At 39.0% G+C, this 22,245-nt stretch overlaps 1 protein-coding gene and 1 long non-coding RNA gene across 2 annotated transcripts in view; both read left to right on the plus strand.

Annotated features, from left to right (window-relative positions):
- LOC134792433 (uncharacterized) overlaps positions 1-22,245 on the plus strand; it is a 42,010-nt gene that overhangs the window by 16,726 nt on the left and 3,039 nt on the right. The gene's annotated exons all lie outside the window — the stretch shown is intronic.
- Positions 1-22,245, plus strand: part of LOC134792420 (V-type proton ATPase 116 kDa subunit a 1-like) — a 39,062-nt gene that overhangs the window by 13,778 nt on the left and 3,039 nt on the right. The window contains exons 3-13 of the mRNA XM_063763719.1: positions 5,633-5,800; positions 6,934-7,260; positions 10,609-10,785; positions 16,204-16,416; positions 18,047-18,197; positions 18,796-19,169; positions 19,400-19,509; positions 19,867-19,994; positions 20,613-20,830; positions 20,975-21,146; positions 21,698-21,866. Coding sequence (XP_063619789.1) covers positions 5,633-5,800; positions 6,934-7,260; positions 10,609-10,785; positions 16,204-16,416; positions 18,047-18,197; positions 18,796-19,169; positions 19,400-19,509; positions 19,867-19,994; positions 20,613-20,830; positions 20,975-21,146; positions 21,698-21,866 — 2,207 coding nt within the window. The remainder of the gene's footprint in view (positions 1-5,632; positions 5,801-6,933; positions 7,261-10,608; positions 10,786-16,203; positions 16,417-18,046; positions 18,198-18,795; positions 19,170-19,399; positions 19,510-19,866; positions 19,995-20,612; positions 20,831-20,974; positions 21,147-21,697; positions 21,867-22,245) is intronic.

Here is a 22,245-nt window from a genome sequence, read left to right on the forward strand (position 1 = left end):
CCCTCCGTTTGAAGCAACTAGCTGTGTCATGTGATGCGTGACGAGCGAAGATTACTGAGCTTTTTCATAATTAACGACGGTGACAATGCTTCAAGTGTCCTCGTTGAGACTTAGTTAACATGCTATCTTTAAACAAGTTTAAAACGTTTGCTCGATAAGATATCGTTTCTATTTTGTGGCTTTTTATAGCTTCCCCAATGTTATAAAAAATATAAAACCCTGATTCTCAATCAAAAGTTCATAACAAGCCCTTGGAGCCATCGATTGGCATTAAAAGCCAACGTGCCCTTTCAGAGCCCATTCTAACCGAAACGCTGAATAAAAGATCACCTTGAATTACCTATGTAGGTAGTACATATAGGTGGCATTGCCACACCTAGACAGCCTTTAGTTGGTACTTGATTAAAATGGAATTAGTGAAATAGGTTTGTTGACAACCTTTTGTAACAATCGTGTAGTGCAGTTTTTAAACTGAGGGGAATTGTTAGCCACTTTAGGATTCAAATTACCCCTTCTTTATTAGTAATCTAATTCTAAATCTAAATCATTAGTACAGTCGAAAGTTTTAATTGATGACCCATTTTGTACCTTTTCACAGTGACAATAGTATGAGGTCTCTAGGGGCTTTCATATTGATTGTCACTGTGACAAGGTAAGAAATGGGCCATGAATTAATACTTTCGACCGTACCTACATACGTTTTTAAGGCGAAAAATGCCCAACATGTTTCGCTCCATAAAGAGAGCTTTAACATTACTATTGCACGGCCAAAAACATCGTGCCGATAAGACCATAATAGCAGCATTAGCAACCTTTGCACTTTATCGATGGAATTATCTACCTAATTATAATTGGCCAGGTTAGTTTCAAACTCATTCTTACGAAAATATTTATGAGTCGCTTAACAACTCTGGTTAATCCATCTGTCAGATTATGTGATTTTCGTATTAAGAAAAGGTAATAGGATAGATATTTGCTGAGAGGGTCGAATGGATTTACCCGAGTCTGAAGTTAAGCGACACATGTACAGATTATTGGCATTATTCATAAACATCTGTCATATTCGTATCTGCCCGTCATTTTGACATTTCTGTTTGTTAGGAAGAGACAAAGTTAACAGAGATTTGTAAGAGGGAGTAGATAAGTTTTATGAATAAAGGGGTTAATGTATAAACCCATTTAAACCAATTCCACTCTACAACACGAATGTGTGGGCGCGCCTGCCCAGAGTGCCCAGCCTACCTCTAATATTATATTCGTACAAATATTTTGCCATATTCGCTGAACCCTTTTAGCGTAGTTGAGGAAGCTTCCCGCCTTTCTGGCAATCTGGCGAAGTGTGTGTGTTACGTTATACAAAAACATTAACACATGTTAATGTTTTTGTATAACGTAACACATTTTGAGTAGGTATATTTTTAGGCCAGCAACCATTTAAATAACGGGTGTTTTTCTCGTATCTCATTGTTAAATATGTGTTAAATGGATACTACATCCATCGTTGACTAATTTCGTTTGGCATAAGATATAGCTTGGGCACAGTTGCTTTCGTATCTGCCGGCCTAGCCAAGGTTACAATCGCTATCGCTTCGACAACGAAAAGCATTATGTCTCTCTATCACTCTTCCATATTAGTGCGACAGTGACAGTTACGTTTCGATCGTTACGGAGTGTTAGCGATTGGCAGGTTGGCTACGCGGCGGTGTACGGATGTTCCATTCTATCATCAATCAAGTCATATTTCTTAATCAGTTCTCGTGAATTTTTTTATGCAGAATGGCTATATAGCTACTTACAATTTAGTCTGTTCAGTTTTTTTTTTAATTTTCGGTAGTCACCGCTAATATCAAACGAAGTGGACCTACGTCAGTCAGAACATTGCAACTAAAGGATGATTCACGCTAGACCGGGCCGTGCCCGGACTGGGACGTCCGACACTCACTCGTCACTTTCTGTGACGGCTGATCGGTGATCACGTGGTGCTTTCCAAAGAAAACGAAGCTCCGGAAGCTCCGGCCCGGCTACTGCCCGGTCAAACTGAGTCATCCTTAAGTTGTCAGTATAAAACTTTAGAAAACAACAGGTAAACTACATAGAACTAGTACAAACCTAGCCTACACCAGTGTCTACACCAACACCACCACTACACCGAATAGTTACAGTAAGGTTGCTATGGCCTGGCCCCTCCATAAGGACAAACGCTCACACGACCCGACGCCGTATTTTAATCAATTTAAAACGTCAAGATAATTTATGAAGTGAACGACGCACGTTAGGCAGCAGTTACACTTACATTATACATTCAGTTGTTTAAATGTTCAATAACATCATTAAAATGTCAAATGCATTTACCTATAAAGATGCGACGAACCGGGTATAACGACGAAATTTTAAGGTCCCGTGTTGGTGCAATCTGAATCTTTTATCTTGGGTTTTAGCAATTATCCGTTCTAATGACCAGAATTAATTGGCCCCTTCGATGTCGTTCGAATATGAACCAATGCGAATATTGGCCTTGTGACGATCACCAGGAGCTGAGGACGCTTAGCCAAGGACAATCTTTGGCTGATAATGCCAATCGAAATTCTCAAAATATCTGCCCTGACTGCATTGCAACTGCAGATATTGGCCTGTTTGATTGGGGGCCTTCTTCTTCTGCGTTCTCTTGCTCGCGGTCGCCTCTCACGCAAGCTATACACACTCGCGGAGAGCCTCTTCCGAGAGCCTCGAAGAGGTCTCGAAACATCGACCCAATCGGAGAAAGGAAAGAGACCAGCGAGAGCAGTACCTACTGCTGTAGTAAGTACCTACACTATAGTTCTTAGCGTGTATCGGGGTCTCTCGACGAGTATGTACACGTACAGGCATCAAGAACTATTTTGCCCTAGTGGTCGTCTTCAAGAAACATAATTCAGCAGGTATAAAACGCTTGTATCACCATCGCCTTACCACTTACCAGGCGGTTTCTCGCCTATGACAATATTGTTTTAATTGAAATGACAATGGACCACGACCACGTCATTCAGTCACGAGGGCACTCATACACGGGCCATAATAACCTTACTGCCCATTGAAACAGTCACCAAATTTGTTTTATCTGGGCACATGTCGGTAAACCATCCGAAATTAAACTTTAAACTGTTGAAAATAAGACCTTAGTCATCCGCATTTATAATGCTATGTTAACTGGTACACAGCTGAGTCATTCATTGCATTTTGCTCCTAAATATTCGCGGGATAAAGTCCTTCTCAAGCGCATTAATAATGTCAATCTAATTTGATGTCACATATGGTCAAGCTGTTGTAATTTGATCCTTAATCCATGAGTGATAAGGTACTTATTACTAGCGGTGTAATTGTGGTATGATGGTTTAGTTCAAGTAAACGAGTATGTTGGTGTAACTGATAGCCGGGAGTTAATGAATGGCGAATTCGTCATGTCAGAGGTTAAAATGTTATGTTATTGTTTCGAGAATGTAATGAGTAAGTGAATTTTCTGACATCACTTGCTTTTAACTTGGACGACTTTTGGTTGAAAAACATGATACATTTTAATAGTCATGTGTGATTTATCGGCATAATAATGAGGTTCCCTTTTCAGCTGGGGCAAAAATGATTTCATTCCTCAACCGATTCTCGTGAAATTTTGGGAGCACGTTTTTGTTTCGAATATTTTTTTTATTTTTTTCATAATATCTCAGTTCCCGATCTTCAGAAAAAGAGAAACACTACAATTCTACGTGCGATATTTCTAGAGTTAGACCAAGAAAAGTCTGTAACGATTTTAATAGCACACGCAGTGCAAGTATTATTTTAAACGTCAAACTTCTATCAAATTATGACGTATAGTTAGTTAGTTAGTTATACTTACTGGGAATTTTCCGCAAATCGACAACCATTGTGCCTATTTTGCGTGAAAACGAGGTTGCACTATTCTAGCCACCTCAGCTCCTCCATGAAACCTAGCAGTGTCTTCAGGTTGCTAACTGCCTCCTTCAGTGTGCACGGAGTCCCTAGGTATTGGTTCCTGTATGCTTCTATCTGTTTACAGTGTAGGAGGATATGTTTTGCTGTTTCTTCTTCTTCCATGCACGCTCTGCACATGGGGCTGTCTGTTTTATGACGTATAAATAACACCTGCACTGCGTGATGTGCTATCAAAATCGTTGCAGACTTTTCTTGGTCTATCTCTAAACACCTTCCCAGTTAATTCCTTCAATATTTTGATGTATCCCTGATTATGACCAGAATACGACCGACAGAAGAGCAATAAAACTGGAGGAGACTCAATAACAGCGCGACCAATTGATGAGAGCTAATTTTAGACGAGGTGCGGCGTGCAATAAAACATTCCATCTTTATCGCTTTCCGCGCCTATCGATGGAATAACTTATGAGTGTTATGACAGGAGAGCCCCACTTGTTCAAGGACGCCCCAACTAGCAAAATCAGTACTTATAGTCTACTTCTAATGTACTTTTGTTGCACTTATAAGATACCTGAACTTTGCTGCAAAGCTGGATTTGGGCGCAGACGTATATTCTATGTTCCTGATTATGACCTATGTTTGTGATTTTTTTTCTATCGACAAAAGTCAAAAAATCTGGATTCGAATCGATGAAGTCACTAGAAACATACCTCAAGATTATAGTTCGTTTTTTTAGCATTAGAAATAAGGTAAACAATCCTGGTGTGTCTTTTAATTGAAAAACACATTTTAAAAATAAGTTACAGCAAATATGTAACAATTATGAATCTAATATGATCATTTATATTCTTCTGCTTTCATATGTAATAGTTACTGATTTTTAAAAAGCGTTTTTCAATTGAAAGACATGTCAAGATCGCTTACCTTCTTTCATGTTCTTTCTAATGCTAAAAAAAACGAACTATAGTAATAAAATTTTTGGCAACCGTATTGTGATCTAAAAAAGCGGAACGATTTTTCAAAAACTCCGCTGACTGTACATACGGCACCTTAAAGGTAAAATATTATTCAGTATTTTTTTGAACTACGTACTGATAATATTCAACTAGACTCTTCATTTGTCTTATTTCACTGTACCTGTGTTGACGTCAACAATAACGCGCCTGGTGCCGCAAAACGGCGCTGACTCGTCCCTGCTCGTCTCCGTTACAGATGTCAAATTAGCCGCATCCTGGATATGCTGACACGAATACACAATGACTCCAATAAACCACTGCTACACTAATAAACTACGCATGTACTTTTAGATGCCTGGTGATTTTAGACAGATAGAATACTTGATATGATTAATTGATGTGAAGATGAATTTGAACTTAGTGTGTATACTTAGCTTAATGGGTTATTCTAGAAATGAGAGGAAGGTTGAAATTAGAAAGATCAGAGATAACGAATTTCCACTGGCTATGATCGTGGCACCACTATTGACCTGTCTTTTCGTTAGGTTTCTTAGATTTAGTCAGAGAATAGTTACTTTTTTCATTTCAAGTTGCGTTTTAAGTAAAAAAGATTTAAATAAAAAAAAACTGAAGTAAGCTGGCTCTGACATTATTATGTCCATACGCGTGTGTGTTACGTATTTCGCGTGTGTCATTTCCACACAACAATACTAAATACGCCAAATTAACAGTGTATTTTTTGTCCGCAGCTGAACCCCCACGTAAATGACTTCCAACGTCGCTACGTCACAGAAGTACGGCGTTGCAGTGAAATGGAACGCAAGCTGCGATGGGTCGGCTCCCAGCTACCGGAACCCCCTCCACCACCCAAACCGGGGCCTAGGAACTTAACTCCGAGGGAGATTAATATACTTGAGGTAAAAGTCCATATCAGACCACTTGAATTAGGTGAAAGATTTCTGTGTACGTCGTAGAAATTGGGTGTTGCAGTAATATGAAACGCAAGCTGTGATAGGTCGGCTCCCAGCTACCAGAACCCCCTCCACCACCTAAACCAGGGCCTAGGAATTTGACTCCGAGGGAGATTAACATACTTGAGCTAAAAGTCCATATCAGACCACTTGAATTAGGTGAAAGATTTCTGTGTACGTCGTTAGAAATTGGGTGTTGCAGTAATATGAAACGCACGCTGTGATAGGTCGGCTCCCAGCTACCAGAACCCCCTCCACCACCTAAACCTGGGCCTAGGAACTTGACTCCGAGGGAGATTAACATACTTGAGGTGACCGTATGGACTGTTAAGTATCAACTAGCCTTAGGTGAAATACTTCTGGCTACGTCACAAAAGTAAGGCGTTGCAGTAATATGGAACATAAGCTGCGATGGGTCGGCTCCCAGCTACCGGGGCCTATAGGCACTTGACTCCGAGAGAGATTAATATTCTTGAGGTAAAAGTCCATATCAGGTCTCTTGTATTAGGTGAAAGACGAGGTAGATTAACATACTTGAGGTAACCGTAATGCTCCATTTATTCTCACGTGAATGGCTTTCAACTTCTGTGTCACGTCGTATAAGTTCAATGGTGATTCCTGTTGACAATATTTAAAAATGCAAAGCAGTTCTGATAGGAGACATTCTACAGTGATAGTGAGTCACTTACAGTGACAGTGATGTTGTGAGTGACCATCTCCGTGCACCCTACACGAAGCGGTAAGCAATGAGAAACATTGCTGAACTACGTGGAGGAATGAAATGGATAGATTAACGACTAGTACAACCTCCCTTAAATCCTCCCCCTGTACACATAGGTAATTAATTAGAGATTGTAACGGGTCTAACGCGATACAATTTCATTATTTTTACCTTATCCGCCGTTTCAGTTGGGTTACACCAGCAGTGGTCACAGGTGACGACGGATGACGGATGACCACAGCTGGTGCAACCCAGCTGAAACATCAGATAAGGTAAAAATAATGAAATTATATCCCTTTAAACCCGTTATAATCGCTAAATATGATGCATGTTGACTATTAAAATGTTTCTCTTCCAGGAAAGAATCGACTACATCGAATCAGAAATCCAAGAGATCACCCGCAACGCCCAAAACCTAAAAACCGACTACCTATCCCTCATCGAGCTGAAAATTCTCATCGAGAAAATGCAGACCTTCTTCCAAGACCACAGCGCCCAGAGGAAAATATCAGCGTCAGTCCAGATATATAATGGAGAGGGGGTGTTGGCACATCTTGGCTTTATAGCGGGGGTGGTTGCGACGCACAGAGTGCATTCGTTTGAGAGGATGTTATGGAGGATCTCGCATGGAAATATTTTCTTTAAGCAAGCACATATTGAGCAGCCGCTCAGGGATCAAGTGACGGTGAGTTGACATTTGTTTTTGTAGTTTGTATAGTTCACACGACTATATTATAATGGTTTACCAATTCGTTGGCCCAATATTACAGGGTTCTATGTTTCACTTTTATCGAACTGAAATTTGAACATTGTCATAGTGACATAAGTCGAATTTCAACTCTCTTGAAAATGTAACATAGAACCCTGTAATATTGGGCCAGCGAATTGTAATATGTCCAACGGCTCTTAACAGCTGTATGAGTCACTAAATAATGTGTTATTTCATAAAAATTACAAAAATTAAAAAAGATAGGTGTACAAGTTTGAATTAAATGGCCCAAAGGGCTGTTGTTGTACTGCTATTATGCTTTTTTTTTTTATTATAGGGACATTCTTACACAAATTGACTAAGTCCCACGATAAGCTCAAGAAGGCTTGTGTTGTGGTTACTCAGACAACGATATATATAATATACAAATACTTAAATACATAGAAACATCCATGACACGGGAACAAATATCTGTGCTCATCGCACAAATAAATGCCCTTACCGGGATTCGAACCCAGGACCATCGGCTTCGCAGGCAGAGTCACTACCCGCTAGGCCAGACCGGTCGTCAACCGGGCTTTGAGGGGTAGCATTCGCGTAACCACAAGGGACAAACGCAATGCGACTAATTAAAAAAAACGTCTTTTAATGGCTTACGAGTTAGTTCGTTTTTTTATTCGATAACCACTACACAGTTTGAAACTTGGTTGCCAACATAAAAGTGAAACTTCATAGAGTCTGTTCGGAAAGAGAATAAGAGTCGTGAAATGTATTGGGCCCCATACATTCCACGACTCTTCTCTTTCCGCACAAACTATATGACCAAAACAAAAGAAAATAGCTCACTTTCTGTCATTCATATTAAAAGTTCTACACAACTATCCCGTTCGATGTCGGTTGTTAAGTTTTTAAATCACAGTAGTGTGGGTTGTTTTTTTTTAAATAAAGATAACTCATCTTTTTTGAAGTGAAAACTTCTTTAGCGGCGCTGTGCACTTTTTGAGGTGGGGAAAAAATGTTAAACTCGAGACAGCGTAAGGCGTAACGCGTAACGCGTAACCCCTGCTGTTTCGTTTTTATTCACCAAAGAACTTTAGTCATAACGTATCATAATCAGGTCAATTATTTAAAACTTATATTAAGCAATAAAGCTCAATGTTCTAATCTTGTATACGGGCTGAAATACGAGGATCTCACATTTACATTCTAACTTTATATCACTCCAATATAATTCAATAAAGTTACATCTTGATGAAATCGCAAATAAAAGTGAACTCTAGTACTGGTGAATAAAACTCACAATATCATGACCAAATATATTTACATGTGAGGTCTGCAAGGTAACTTTACAATTTCTATTCGAATTTTAAACAATTAACGCTACAAATTTAAGCTCACTGGCCAGCAATTTCGGAACTAAAGTTTTTTAATAGAAAGGTGGGTGGGTCAATTATACATAGTGCTGCAGACATTTTGGACTAGTCATTGAGTTTTCACTTCTGTCGGCACTTCCGGAGTGCAACCCGTTGTTTTTTTTACCTTTTCCTGCCATAAAAATAAAAAAAGCTCTACACATAAAAATTGGAGTGCTTCAGAGTATGACTCACTTATGACGTTGCTATGAAGGGGTACCTTCTAAAAATCAATACTTTTGTTTGACATATAATTAACACACACCCTGAATTTTGAGCCGCGTGGCAATAATGTTAAAAGCAATATGGGATTTCGTGTTTTTTCGACATCAATGTCAGAGATTCGTATCTGGTTCGAAACTACTGCGATTAAAACTCAATCAAACGTAAAAAATGTGGACACGTCAAATGTGCTTCAGCTGTACACGTTTCGTTTTAATGGTTTTCTGAAAAAGTAGGTACCTGCCTTTATCAGAAAATTATCCTGATTCTAATAGGTCCCCTGCTATAGAGGTAGCTATACTTTGGTAAGCGTTGGCTTCACTTTGTCAGAATGATATGTGACGTATGTGAGAAACGGACAAGACGCGATCGAAGATATTTAGTTTTTACCATTTTGACTATTGAATTAATAACAACCTACATACCCAATCTATGGTCATTCACCATCACGTAACTAATTTATGACTTACCGTAAAAACACCCAACTATACATAGTCCAAAGCTCACAACTATGGTCCCAAATGAACTGGAATAGCTTCGTTCAGGTTCGACTATTATTTGAATGCCGCAGTTTTAAGGAACAATATTTTCATAAAAGAAAGAAAAAACTCAGAACAAACCTAAAAGAAGATTGGTATTGATAAGTTATTACAGATTAAACTTGTAGACCATAGTTACGTTTTAATAACATATATCACAAATTGCAGCTTATTCATAATTCTCCAATAACCACCATCAGTTATAATGACGTAGAACTCAGGACGTTAACCTGAGCGTTTTTATTGATTTTTTGAGTTATATCGTTAGCTTTTACAAGCATTAGAATCTTTTATGCCTTCGACTACTTGTAAAACGTTTCATTGTGCTATGAATCACTGGGTTGTGCTGAAATGGGTTTGAGATGATAATTTGGCGATAAAAATGAGTGCATTGTTCGCTGTGATGTTCTACAGTGTAATAGCTTGTTTCTTTGTCAGTTCTCTGTAAAAATGTAGATATAAACAGACTTTTATTGTATTATGTCATTTATCATAAAAAGCTAGTGAAACGTTATGATTATGATTATGATTGTATTATATTTCTATTAAAATAATTATCACAGTAAGACGTGGATATCACTGTCTTAAGTCACAACAAATTAATGATTATGTATGTATATGTACTTGATAGGTACATGATATGTTATGTGAGCACTAAGTTACTGAAAGAAATTCGTCAGAAGTTGTAGATGTTCTGCGCTTCGTATTGTTCTTATAAAGTATTAAATTAAGTGCGGTAACAAAAAAAACTTTAAATGAGTTAACCAGAAAAAATGGTATCGTCTTGGGCCGTCCCATTCGTTTTTCGTCACGTTCTTAAATTAGTCCTATTCTGCTTTCGTCACTCATTCTACATTCGTCACAATCGTCGGTGGCTTTCAATGTAGAATGAGTGACGAAAGCAGAATAGGACTAATTTAAGAACGTGACGAAAAACGAATGGGACGACCCAAGACGATACCGAAAAAATATAGATAGGTACCCTAGAGAAAAAAAATCGCACATGAAGAATGTTGCCTATTGAACCATTTTTGAGCATAACTTGTCACTTGAATATGATTTGAATACATACAATTCGTTTGAAAATATATAATCTTAAGTAGAATTTGAAATTTTTCAACCCTCCGTTGATTTTAAATTCTTATCCTCAGGGTCACGAGCTCCAAAAGACAGTATTCGTGGTGTTCTTCCACGGCGAGCAGATCAAGCTCCGAGTGAAGAAGGTCTGCCACGGCTTCCAAGCGACACTCTACCCTTGTCCTGCCACGTACAAGGAGCAACTGGACATGCTGGCTGGAGTGGCCACTAGGATACAGGATCTGGACTTGGTAAGATAATGATGATTACTCCAGTAGTTAGCCGAAATGGTTCTACTCCGAGTGAAGAAAGTCTGCCACGGCTTCCAAGCGACACTCTACCCTTGTCCTGCCACGTACAAGGAGCAACTGGACATGCTGGCTGGAGTGGCCACTAGGATACAGGATCTGGACTTGGTAAGATAATGATGATTACTCCAGTAGTTAGCCGAAATAGTTCTACTCCGAGTGAAGAAAGTCTGCCACGGCTTCCAAGCGACACTCTACCCTTGTCCTGCCACGTACAAGGAACAACTGGACATGCTGGCTGGAGTAGCCACTAGGATACAGGATCTGGACTTGGTAAGATAATGATGATTACTCCCCAGTAGTTAGCCGAAACAGTTCAGCTCCGAGTGAAGAAAGTCTGCCACGGCTTCCAAGCGACACTCTACCCTTGCCCTGCTACGTACAAGGAGCAACTGGACATGCTGGCTGGAGTAGCCACTAGGATACAGGATCTGGACTTGGTAAGATAATGATGATTACTCCAGTAGTGAGCCGAAACGGTTCAGCTCCGAGTGAAGAAAGTCTGCCACGGCTTCCAACGCTCTACCCTTGCCCTGCCACGTACAAGGAGCAACTGGACATGCTCGCTGGAGTAGCTACTAGGATACAGGATCTGGACTTGGTAAGATAGTGATTATTACTCCAGTAGTGAGCCGAAACGGTTCAGCTCCGAGTGAAGAAAGTCTGCCACGGCTTCCAACGCTCTATCCTTACGCTGCCGCACGTACAAGGAACAACTGGACATGCTGGCTGGAGTAGCCACTAGGATGGTCTCTTACCAAGTCTAAGTCCTGCTTAGACTTGGTAAGAGAACATTTGTGCGTTTCTTCAGACACTTCCTGTCTCGCACAGCTAAACAGAACTGTCCGCTGCGGTATTTCTGGACCAATACGACCTTCAAACTTTAAAGAATGGAGCGTACGCCCATCCTAAAGGTCTGCAATGGCGACAACCTAAGTAATCCTTATATCCTCCAGCACTAGAATATAAGACTTATAGATTTGGTAAGAGAACGTTTTTACTCGTAGGTACCTACTCAACTTAATGTGAGAAACATTAAGGGCGTATCCTAAATCAATGCGACTGATAAGATGTTCTATTTATTAAACACAAGTTACTTCCTTAGAAAAGCTAGAAAGAATCGAATGCAAAGGAACGTTTCGCCACTGTGTAGTCTAACCAAAACATTAAGAATAGCAAGATGAAACATGTTCACTGGTGCAGGCTAGAGAGTTTGACAAATATATTACCAATAACACTTAACAGTGCAATCGTCTCGGTCGACTTAGACAAAACAATTCATAATAGCGAATATAATATAACAATTCTGATAATCCGCACACTTATAATGTCGATAAAGAACAAAGGTAACACACGCGTATCATAATATTGCTTTAAACAGTTGATTGAGTTAAAATTGTAAACTACGTCAATATTATACAAGTCTTCTTCTTAGTCGGCGTCTTCATTGCTGAAGGTCGTGTCATGCTTTTCGAAGTGTTCCTGTCCTCGGCGGTTATACAAGTTATACAAGGTTATACGAGGATTATACAAGTAGGAGTAGGTAAACTCTTGGATAAGAGTTGTATCTGTTTGTATTGTACTCGTATAAAAGATGCAATGTAAGATTCCAGAGACTCTAGAAATCAGTTGCATTTGGTCTAAAAATATAGATGCAATTCACATTCGTGATTCAAATAGCACCCCACATGATAGGCTAAACACACAACACACATTCAATGAGTTGTTCTCTTGCAGAATTTAATTACCTACTGCACTATTGCACTAACATTATACTTTAAGTGGATGTACGCCTCGTTCGTATAACAATTAGTTCGGTTCGATTTTTTATCGAGCAAACGTTTTATAAGTAATCGTGTACTCAACCATTTATTAAGTAAATACATTTTCACCACACCAGCTCGGAAAGGCTTACTTTGCACTTCAAAAACTGATAGCAAAGTTGCGTTTTATTCACATGTGAGGCACAGTAATCAAATGCAAATTTTGAGTTGTTTTCTTATGTTTGCTGGTAGAATTGACTTTTAAATGATGATTTTGGATGAGACATATTTAAAAACTATCATTTGGATTTGATTTGGTTTGATTTTGTTTGATATTTTACATTAAATATTTGCTTCGGGTTGGTGTGGTGAAAAATGTTGTGTTTCACTCGGAGGCAAATTTTGTTTAACCCTCGTGCTTTGAAACACTCGCAACGCTCAAGATTCCATTTTCGAACCACTCGCTACGCTCGTGGTTCAACTTTGGGATCTTTCGCTTGCTCGGGTATCAATATTAGCACGAGCGGTTAAACAACAACTTTGCCCCCTTGTAAAACAAATAACTATTAGTTTACTCGAGCCAGGCACCTTACTAGCTAGCGGCATTAAGTTCTACCAGTAAGGGCCGATACAGATGGACTGCAACCCGACTGCAATTTGTATGGGAACTGCAACTGAACTGTCTGTCTCAAAATACCGGCCCTAAACCATTTAATTGAAAATACGGACTGCATATTTCGCCTTAATTGGCAAAACATGAATCATTGACTAAACAACACTCAAGGCATTGTACTTACCTACTCTTCTTTCTCTTATCTGAAATGAAGAGTCTCCAATAAGCCTTATCGGCACTTTCGTAATAATCCTTCCATTGCTTCTGAGGAATTGCAATGTGGTTAGTCGATGTTATTCGAGACATTAAGGCCGATTCTGTCTTAACAATTTGATATGGTTATCATGTTATTTTGGTACGATATTGAGTGGTGTTGGTAGGAACTCGAGTCCACTGAGTTTGAATTTGAAGAACTCAGCTCGTTTTTACGAGACTTGGCGCTTAAAAAACTTCTGAGTCTTTTAAGTCCCGAGTCGAGTCCTTTGTTGAGTATTTTTTTTAGAGCAACTCAAAAGGACTCAAGTCTCCCAATAAAGACTAGAATAGGTTTTTCCTAAATAACAGTAAATAAATTAGGCGCTATTGTATGATTTGTGTACCTAATTTACAAATTTTACATAAAGACAATGAATGCGTTTTGTTTTTTTTTGTAAAAAAAATCAAGAGTTCTCTGAAAAGGACTCAAGTCTCTACAAAAGACTCAGGTATCTAACAAGTTGAAAAGAACTCGAGTTTAGACTTAATTATAAGTCTCAAAAACTGAGTCGAGTCTTCAAAGAACTCGAGTCTCTTGAGTTATAGCATCAGACATGTCACGCGCACCAATAAGTGCGAGCCAAAATGGTTTATAGGACGATTCCTGATTGAATTTCGTCAGCAGGGGCATTCCAGAAAAGTGTCGGGTACGTGATGCTGTTTTTAACACTTCTGATAAAGCTAAAAAGTCACTTATTTAGCATGATACTTAAGACGAAACAGGAGCTGAGTTTTAAATATTTTAGGTAAATATACCCATTACCCGTCTCGCTAACGGAAGCGGCACCTAAAAGTAGTACGATAAGGACAAGGCGAAAAATCCTGCGTAAAAATCTCAAAAATCGAGGTTTCGTACTCCTCTGTTTCCTCCTCCAAAACTTAACCAATCGTAACCAAATTTGGAAATCTAAATGATTATGAAATTATCTGTGTCGGACCGTTTTGCTTTTTTGGCTAATTGATATCAGTTTTGAATGCCACGCCTCTCATTGCGGCATAGTCAATTAGGCCATTTTGGCCATTTTTGAAGGGCTCTAGCGCCTTAAAAAACAAAAATATCAAAAAAAGCAAAACGGTCCGACACAGATATTGACAATATTAATCTGGGTTGAAAAAATCATTGCTCTAGCTTCAAAAACCACGGAGGAAAACGAGGAGTACGTTTGTATGGAGAAATGACCACTCCCGTTGGCTCTTAATTGATAACGTATGATAAGTACCTAAGCTTTAAATTCAGCGGTTTATAATACAGATTTCTGCAGATTATTAAGGTAGCTTCCATACGTGTAACGTTCCCGAGTTTCCCGACAAAGTAGACTTTTGGAGAATGCCCAGCACCTGACCACTCAGCAAGAGCCGCTAACGTATAAAAATATGTAGAAAGCCATATCTTATTGATATAACAGAATCAGCCTCTGTATTGAGGGTTTATCATCGAGTTATCTTGAAATGCAGCGTGTAACATTACAGCACGACATAACATTTAAATGTCTTTATGATATTTACTTACCTGGAAATGTAGTGTTGAGATGAGGGCATCTAGATTTCGTCCCTATCCCTATTACCTATGGCATTCGGCGAATAACGAGCCGTATGAAGGCCGTAGCTCAACGAACTAAAATAGTTAACTATAGATAGAAGTCTGACTAGAGCTCAAAAACCTGACAAGTGCGAGTCGGACTCGCGTAGGAAGGGCTCCGTACCATTAGGTATGCAGAAAACGGCAAAAAAATCACGTTTGTTGTATAGAAATAGAAATAGAAATAGAAATACATTTATTTATGACAAACAAACACAGATGACAAAAACATGTTGACAAATATACAATGTATAACATTTAGTGAAAAATGCCATAAAAGGGTCACAACTCAGCATGTTGCTGGCAAAGCCAGCGCTGTTCTTCCGTTGTAACCCAGGCTTACGCCGTATGCCGTATGGGAGCCCCACTTAAATATTTATTATATTTAAGTGTTTTAGTGTTTGTTGTTATAGCGGCAACAGAAATACATCATCTGTGAAAATTTCAACTGCCTAGCTATCACGGTTCATGAGATACAGCCTGGTGGCAGACAGACGGACAGACGGACGGACGGACAAACGGACAGACGGACCAACGGATATCGGAGTCTTAGTATTAGGGTCCGTTTATACATTTCACGACTATTCTCTTTCCGCACAGTATACTCTAATGCCGATGCCGCGCATGGGGTTTGACATTTATATATAAATACTTAATTCTATTTTAGCCAATCTAAACTGCTTATTGACCAAGCACGCCTTTTTCGCAATATTCAAAGCTGCGAGCGGGATACTTTTATGGAGAAAGGATAACTTTTTTAGTGTAATGATAATTCTATTTCAGATAAGCATCAGTCATATGGCCCGTATTTCGAAGTCAGAAATAGATTGAGAGCTATTCCATCGCTGTCGTAGCGAAAATGTAAATTTTTAATCGTTAAACGCCATAAAAAAAGCAAATTCCATCTATTTGGATTAGAAATATAAACGAACAGTCACATCATCATTTCTATACATTATTTAAGCTTCGATTGGCGTTTACCTAAACGATTGTCATTTGGCTAGGCGCCCAGGCACTTGAAAAAGCATTCATACTTGAACGCTCTTCATCTACTAATATTATTAGGAATGCTTCTCAATTGATGAATTCAATTTCTTCAGCACGCGATGGATAAAAACCTAATTTTAATTTATCTCAATGCTTACTTCCAGGTGCTCCAACAAACAGAAAACCATCGCCGCCTCGTCCTCCAGAACATCGCGCGTGACATCAGCACATGGATGGTAGCTGTCCGCAAGGAGAAGGCCATATATCACACGCTCAACATGTTCAGTATGGATATAGTCAAGAAGTGCCTTATAGCGGAGTGCTGGGTTCCAAGAAGGGATCTTGGTACACTGCAGAAAGCTCTGGATGATGGAGTGGTGAGTTAGATTTATATACTATGTATTGGTTACTTCGCTGCTTCGGTCACCTATTAAGAATGGGAGAGGATCGGGCTGCCAAGAAGGCGTACCTGGGAAGACCGACAGTCAGCTTCAAGCCAATAATTGGCAGGAAACGGCGCAGGATCGGGAAAAGTCGCGTGCTCTTGTATTAGTAATGGTTCCTCCAGAAGAGGTTGCCGGCATGCCAAACCCCCCCGCCCTTCTCTCGTCTACTTCAGGTGTCATAAAAGCGGTCGCAAATGTCGGTCTCGCGTTGTATTGGTTTGTACAGTCACGAGAGACGTTGGCCCTCGCGTTCAAACGCTGCTTAAATCATCTGATAAGATTTAGTACCTACACCGTTTATACGACATGTTTTACGTGACACCACTTTGAACAACATCAAAAAGGGACAACTTTGAAAAACCTCGGGGCAAAGTGTTGTAGTGCCACAGAATGATTCAACGTTAAAAAACCCTATAATTAAAAAAGATTCAACATTAATTTCAGCGTAACTCTCATGCAAGAATATTAGGTACATCTACTCGTACCTATAGTTTAAATCTAAGCAGATTTTTAAAGTTCAAATATCATTTCATGATGAGGTGAGCTAAGTGTGTATTTAAATAGTTAACGTTAGTTGATTCGTATTAATAATTTATTGAAAAAGGTGTTATTGTTCAAAATTTACTGAGTGAAATCACTCTTTAATTGCTTCGATACAGTACAGATGTTTCCGCAATTACAGGAAATCCGTAGTTTTGTGCCTATTTATAGTGAAACAATGCCGGGCGTGTTTTTATACGTTCCATATACGTACCTACTGCTATTTTTACCGGGCTACAAAAAAGCGATTGTAATTTATGCAGTCTAGTAAGGAGTATCTGATAAATATCTAAAAGTGTATAAAAATGTTTTTTAGAACAGAGACATGTGTATAAAAATGTTTTTTAGAAGTTACTAATGTCTGTTAAATGCCAAAGTGACCGAAAGGAACACTTGATTATATTATATAGTCCTCCTCATCGTTTTCGATGCCTATACCAAAAGTAACTTTCACCTCACAGTAGCAGTGGTATTACTCAATGTTTCCTAAAATGCATTCTGCGTTAATCTCAACATTTCTTGGTTCATTCAACCTCTCTCAATTTTTGATATTGTTCCATAGACCTACATATTGTATTACTTCGTAAGGACATGCTTTACGAGCACTGCGAAAGGGGCCGATACATGGGTGTGAAAATCGCAATTATTCACACCCCTGCGCTCAGTCGTGTGGTGGCAATTCACCACACAACTGAGCGAATGTATGTATGTCTCTGTCCTTCACTGACTTGACTCTGTACGTCACTGACTTGAATGTATGTCTCTGTCAAAGAGAATTGATGGTACCTTTGCTCTGACCATCGATCGGCCACGTAGTTAACGCAGCATACAACAGATGGCGCTGTGTTTTCCTTAACGAGTATGTTTGGTCGGAATTGTATTGCATGATTTGATCCATACCTACTTTTGAAGTCGTTGTATTGTTTTCTTTAAAAGAACCCTAAGGGCTGAAACCCATTGTGAGCTATTTGAATTTTTGTATGGTTGTTTTGGGTTAAATTACTCTTAATTTTATCCTCAGAGAGCTACGGGCAGCCTTATCCCCTCAATCATGCACCACGTGCCCACACTAGAGGTGCCGCCCACCTATAACCGCACCAACAAGTTCACTGCCGGCTTCCAGACCCTCATTGATTCCTATGGAATTGCGAGCTACAGAGAAGTCAACCCAGGTAATTTACCGGTTTAAAATAATATTCTTTTTCTAACTGTTAATTCAGCAATGTCCAAAATACTTAAGCTTTTAGCCTTTTCTGCATTTTCCCAACCAAAATCAATTTAACTTTAGCGCCAGGCGGTGTTAACTCACGACCCTGTTTTTTGTCAAATTAAGGGTTGAGGTTTTATGAATCATTTAGAAACTATTTAAATTAGATACCTAATCCAATTTTGCAATAAGGACACTCACTAATCTGTACTCTTTTGACGCCAACGAGGTATTTATAGCTCCGAAAACGAATAAAAATGAAAAACCCCACGTAATTGTATTATTTTATCGTACGCTACCCCATTATCGTTTATGCAAATAGGGTTTATTAATGACTCGCTTTATGGCGTATAACTTACATTTATACTTAAGGTTTTTCTTTTCTATGTCACCACCGACCGTGTGCAACAAATATTCAAAATTACATTAAGAACTTTTATTGCATAACAGACGGTTGCAAATTCAAAATCTAAACTATTGCACCTGGAACTCTGAAGATTAAAGGATCCTTTTCGTAGAAATCTTAAGTGTAAATCTTAAATAAGTGTTAATTTTCTTTCCAGCTCTATACACGATCATAACATTCCCTTTTCTCTTCGCCGTGATGTTCGGCGACTTCGGCCACGGAATCATCATGACCGCCTTTGCTGCCACCCTCGTCATAATGGAAAAGCGGTTCCTCAAAGTCAAGAGTGATAATGAAATCTGGAACATCTTCTTCGCCGGCCGCTACATCATTCTCCTAATGGGGATATTCTCCATGTACACTGGCTTAATATACAACGATATGTTCTCTAAGAGTTTAAATATCTTTGGGAGTAGTTGGATAAATTTGTATGATAAAGAGATGCTGAATTCGACTCATGCGTTTAATTTGGAGCCGGCGGAAGCGTATGTGCAAGTGCCGTATCCATTTGGATTGGATCCAGTGTGGCAAGTGAGTTTGTAGATGTATTTGTTTCATTATTTAAGTTATTTACTCAATTAGATATGAACTTATCAGATTATCCTGAATTTCAAGTTTTCAAAAATTTCATTAAGGTGAATTGAAGGTTCAGGTGTGGCAGAGGTGATATAAAAATTTAAATAACCGAAATATTATTATTAAGTAACATATTATATTTGTGATGTTTTGAATAAAAATTTATTCTGTTTTCTATTTTTCAGTTTGCAGAGAATAACATAATATTCTTAAACTCATTCAAGATGAAACTATCAATAATATTTGGAGTGATTCATATGGCGTTCGGTGTAACAATGAGTGTGGTAAACTTCAAGTAATTACTGTATTCATAGAAAACTAGACCAAATATGCTCGAAAATCTCTTAGAAGACCTACATTTTGATATAATTTTTAAAGTTGGCAATGAAACAATTGCTAAAATTCAACTTATTGCTGACAAGTAAAAAAATTAACTGTTTTCTTGCTTCATGTTATTTGTAAATCAATAGATATAAAAAACGGTCATTATTCAAAAGCAGATAAGACAATTGATTCGGATGTCATTAATGATGCAAATAATGTGATTACTATAAATATGAAAATGGTATTCAAAGAGCATTTTGAGTGTAGTAAAAATGTAATTAATACTTTGAACATGACAGCAGTAGTAATTGTTATTTTCGTTCAACAGCTTCCTGAGGAAGCAGCAGATGATATACTTGCAGTACATACCACAGATATTGTTCTTGTTGCTGCTGTTTTGGTATCTTTGTATACTTATGTTTATGAAGTGGACGATGTATTCGGCGATTGCGCCAGGTATGTAAAAACCTTTAAATTATATTTGTGTGAAACAAAACAACACTAGGACTCGGAAAAAATATGACTAAGGTAGTTAAATTTCTGTACCAAAGAAAAGGTAATCTTGATCATCATTATTTACGAAAAGAGATTCATTTTGAAATTATTCAGGCTTTCATAAAATCCATATTCAACAGACCACCATTTCTGTAGTTATTTAAACTATGATGTTACTCGGGAAATTTCTGAATTTCGACACTGGTGTGATGGAATTATGAGTGACCTCCGAAATTATCCGACATTCTAAATTAATCGAAAGGTAACAATTGAATTCAGACGGTACCAGCGTTAGCATTGCAGCAATTTGGATGCCTACAGAGTCGAAATCATTACAATACAATACAAATCCTCTTTATTACATAAACTTAAAGTAACAAGTAAGTACAGAGAAACACACATAATACATAAAGACAGAGGTATCAACAGGCGATCTTATAACTTAAGATCTATCTCTTCCAGACAACCTTTAGGTAGTGGAGAAATCAATGTTGGTTCTTGGATTTTCGCTATCGAATGTTACCTGAATATCACTACCAATTTTTCTCATAGTTTCTGTAAAACTATGATATTTTTCAGACCCCGCATACAACACGCACTGCGCGCCCTCCGTCCTCATCCTCTTCATCAACATGATGCTCATGACTGAGACGGTGGCCAAGCCGCCATGTAAAGCCTACATATTCCCCGGGCAGGGCGCACTGCAGTCCACGTTCATTGCTATTGCGCTGCTGTGTGTGCCTGTCATGTTGTTCGGGAAGCCGATATACCATATCATGGCGGAGAGGAAACGAAGGGTGAGTCCGCGCCTGTTCTTATTTCTTGGTATTACAATCTCCTACAATAATATTACTTGACATTCTGAAGTATTCGGAATCAACCAACACACCATCAATCGTCTATACTCTATATTCATCATCTTCTGTCGTGAATGTTTCCAGAAATACCAGCAAGGCGTGGAAAGCGGTGAAGCCACGGAGAAGGACCCCCACGATGGAGGCATGGGCGAGATGCTGATCACGCAGGCCATACACACCATCGAGTACGTGCTGGGCACCGTCTCCCACACGGCCTCGTATTTGCGGCTGTGGGCGCTCTCACTGGCACATGCACGTAAGTTACCAAAGACGCAGGTGCGAATATGCGGACATGTTTTTCTTATGTAAAAAGTACCTACTACAACTGTGGCGCAACGACCCGAAGTGGGTTTGGGCCTCCGACACCAAAGAACACCAGGCCACCAGGCTTCTCTATCCAACACCATTTCTGTCGATTATAGCGCACAACGCCGCCGAGTTGGCTTAGCTCTTTTTACACTTCGTCACTCCGAGTATTTCATTGGACACCCAACATGTTAATAATATTGTAAAGTTCTAAGAGCCGATACATAGCAGGATGATGAGTAAATCTTTTCTTCTACTCCAAGAGAATTTAATAATTTCGGTCTGTCACCGTTAAAGCGTTCGCTTAATTTTTATGTATGGTAAATTTCATTCTTCACTGTTCTTTCTGTTTGACGTTAATCAGTCTGTTAAATGTGGTTAATGCAACTGGGCCTAAAACAAACTTCATTTCGTTTTAAGCTGATGCAAACTGCAAAGACTCGCGATGACTCGCGAGGTGTACAGCAAGCAGTGGCACTTAAAATTTAATTTCTTTTGCAGAGCTCTCAGCAGTCTTGTGGCAGCGAGTGCTAGTAAACGGGCTGGGAAGCTTCCCCGTGAAGGGCATCATCATGTACTTCGTGTTCGCTATATGGGCGTTCTTCACGCTCGCCATCTTGGTGCTTATGGAGGGGCTTTCGGCGTTCCTACACACGCTCCGATTGCATTGGTAAGGAGTATTTACATTTTCACCACACCAGCTCGGAAAGGCTTACTTTGCACTTCAAAAACAGATAGCAAAGTTGCACTTTGCACATGTGAGACAAAGTAATCAAATGCAAATTTTGAGTTGTTTTCTTATGTTTGCTGGTAGAATTAATTTTTAAATGATGATTTTGGATGATTATTAAAACATTAATTTGAATTTGATTTTGTTTGATATTTTACATTTAATATTTGCTTTTGGTTGGTGTGGAGATAAATTTTGTGTTTCACTCGGGGCAAATTTTGTTTAACCCTCGTGCTTTGAAACCCTCGCAACGCTCAAGATTCCATTTTTCGAATTTGGAATCTCTCGCTTGCTCGGGTATCAATATTAGCACGAGCGG

This window comes from Cydia splendana, chromosome 7, assembly GCF_910591565.1.
Source record: "Cydia splendana chromosome 7, ilCydSple1.2, whole genome shotgun sequence".
Taxonomy (NCBI): domain Eukaryota; kingdom Metazoa; phylum Arthropoda; class Insecta; order Lepidoptera; family Tortricidae; genus Cydia; species Cydia splendana.